At 54.9% G+C, this 2,275-nt stretch overlaps 1 protein-coding gene across 1 annotated transcript in view; it reads right to left on the bottom strand.

Moving 5' to 3' along the window:
- KLHL10 (kelch like family member 10) overlaps positions 1-567 on the bottom strand; it is a 3,283-nt gene extending 2,716 nt beyond the window's left edge. The window contains exon 1 of the mRNA XM_031065057.1: positions 133-567. Coding sequence (XP_030920917.1) covers positions 133-552 — 420 coding nt within the window. The 5' untranslated portion in view covers positions 553-567. The remainder of the gene's footprint in view (positions 1-132) is intronic.
- Positions 568-2,275: the final 1,708 nt, after the last annotated feature.

The following is a 2,275-nucleotide window of genomic DNA, read 5'->3' as shown; positions in this document are numbered from 1 at the left end:
TCAGCAGCAAGGGCCAGACAAGCTCAGGCACATTCTGTCCAGCAAAATTGGTAATTATTCCAATAGACACTGATGGTTTCCCCCTCGGTAGACTTTGGGGGCAGCTCCAAAGCTGCACTGCACCGCACCCACCTTGCTAAGCAAGCAGGCGATGTGCTGCCTCCTGTTCTGCGGGTCATGAGCGATCCACCTCAGCACAGCCTCAAACACGGCTTCTTCTCGCCGCACGTTAAGCTCATCCTTCTCAATGATGTGTGCCAGCTCCTCGGCAGAGAGGTCTAGGAACTCCTCAGACACCTGGGACACCTCCTCGAAGTGATGCAGGATGTACACGCAGGCAGCTGCGCGCAGGTCGGGGCAGTGGTAATAGTCAGTGAGTCTGCAAATGCCAATGCAATTCTCAAAGCACAGCCTGGAACTGAGGAACTCACAGCACAGGCTGACGATGCCCATGACATTGAACTGATCTGCTGCAGCCAGCAAACTCTCAACGTTGTCCTCTGTGATCGGTACTGTCCCGGTGTAGGCGTAATTGATGATGAGACCCATCATTTCAGCTGAAATGCCAGGGATTTGATAGACCATCTTGCCTGCGCTGTCCCAGTTGGTAAACAGAGTCCTGAAAACATGGTGTTGCTGTGTTAAACCCTGCCCCTGAATCCCCTGTGCTCCCCCTGCCCTCAGGGCACCAGTTTTGGCACTGGTAGGAGCCATTCTGGAAGGCCCCATGGTTTATTGGTTAATGGTTTTCTTGCTGGTTGTTTGAAAAAGGAGACACAGCCTCTGGAGCATACCGGAGCTGGAGGCAGCAGGGCAGGGGTTTTACCTGAGAGAAGCAGAGGGGCAGAATCCCCCCACTGCCTGCTGCCCATGCTGTGGGGATGAGCCCAGGACAATGGGGGGGTTTTGGGAGCCAGTGCACTCAGCCAGGGCGTGTTCAGCCTCTCACCCACCAGCACCCCAAGTCTTTCTTCCCAGGGCTGCCCTCAATCCATTCATCCCCCAGCCCAGACTGATGCTGGGGTGGGGTTTCCCCAACACAGGTGCAGCACCAACACTTGGTCTGGAACCCCAGAGAGTCACAGGGTATGGGGAAGGCAAAGCTGCCCCGTGGCAGCTGGGCCAGGCTGGCCAGGCTCCAGCCCTGCACTGTGTCTGGTGCTGCTCTGACACCACTGCCAAGAGCCACTGATGTGTGGATTAATCCTGGTGTTCAGGGAGGTGTGAGGACTGTGGGAAATCACTTGGTGAGGGGCTCAGGGCAGGTGGAAGTCCTGGAGAAGTGCTGAGGTGGGGTGACCTCAATCGGGGCATACTGTTTGTCCCCATCCCCTTGTGCTTCAAGGACTGACCTGAAGTAGATACTGCAGCAAGAGAGGATGAGCTTGTGAGCCTTGAATTCCACCCCATCTACACTGATGATCACATCACAGAATCTCCCTTCCAGGCGGAGTTCATTGGAGATGCTGCAACTCCTATCGCTCATCTTCCTCTCCATGGTGGAGGATGAATATTTGCTAGGTGCCAAGCTATCCCGCACGTTGGGGCCAGAGGCAGTGGACCTTGCTGAGGTGTGTGGAGCACTCTGGTGTTGTCCCCAAACATCCAGCACTGAACCCCCTTGCTGGTTCTGGACTGTGCCCCATAATGACATCACAGATGCAGGGGTGACCCAGGCCCAGCATTCTGTGGTTGCCCCCAGGCCTTGCTTCCCTACATCCCGGGTTATGCTGGCTCCTGGACCTGCACTGTCTTGGTGGAGCAGAACCAGCCATGAGCTCGATCTCCTGGCAGCCCTTCAGGAATGTTTCACTGTCCCCAAAGGTGGGCATGAACCACTGCTGAAGTGCCTTGTGCCCCCCAGGAGGAAGCTGAGGTACAGTCCTGCTCATGTCGATGCTGTCACACACACTGTCCCTGCTGCTTTGTCACTGATGTTGTGCCAGGGGAGGTTTAGGTTGTATATTGCAAATGTTGGGATTTTTTTTTTTCCCCGAAAGGCCTGTTTAGCTCTGCCGAGGGCAGTAGTGGTGAATCCTCAAGCCTGGAGGGGTTTAAAGGTCTTGCGGATGTGGCACTTAGGGCCATCGGTCACTGGTGGCCTTGGCAATGCTGGGGGATGGTTCTTTGAGGGCTTCTCCCCCCAGCGTTCTGTGACTCAGGCTCTCAATGTTCCCGTGTGCGGAGAGGTTCAGTGCCGGGAGCCCGGCCGGCGACTTTTCTTTCTTTTTTTTTTTTTTTATTTAAAAGAAAATATTTTTAACATATCTGGCCT

The sequence above is a fragment of the Geospiza fortis genome, unplaced genomic scaffold (assembly GCF_000277835.1).
Source record: "Geospiza fortis unplaced genomic scaffold, GeoFor_1.0 scaffold415, whole genome shotgun sequence".
NCBI classification, from domain to species: domain Eukaryota; kingdom Metazoa; phylum Chordata; class Aves; order Passeriformes; family Thraupidae; genus Geospiza; species Geospiza fortis.
Note: the sequence above shows the minus strand (reverse complement) of the source record. Positions and strands in the feature narration are given on the sequence as shown.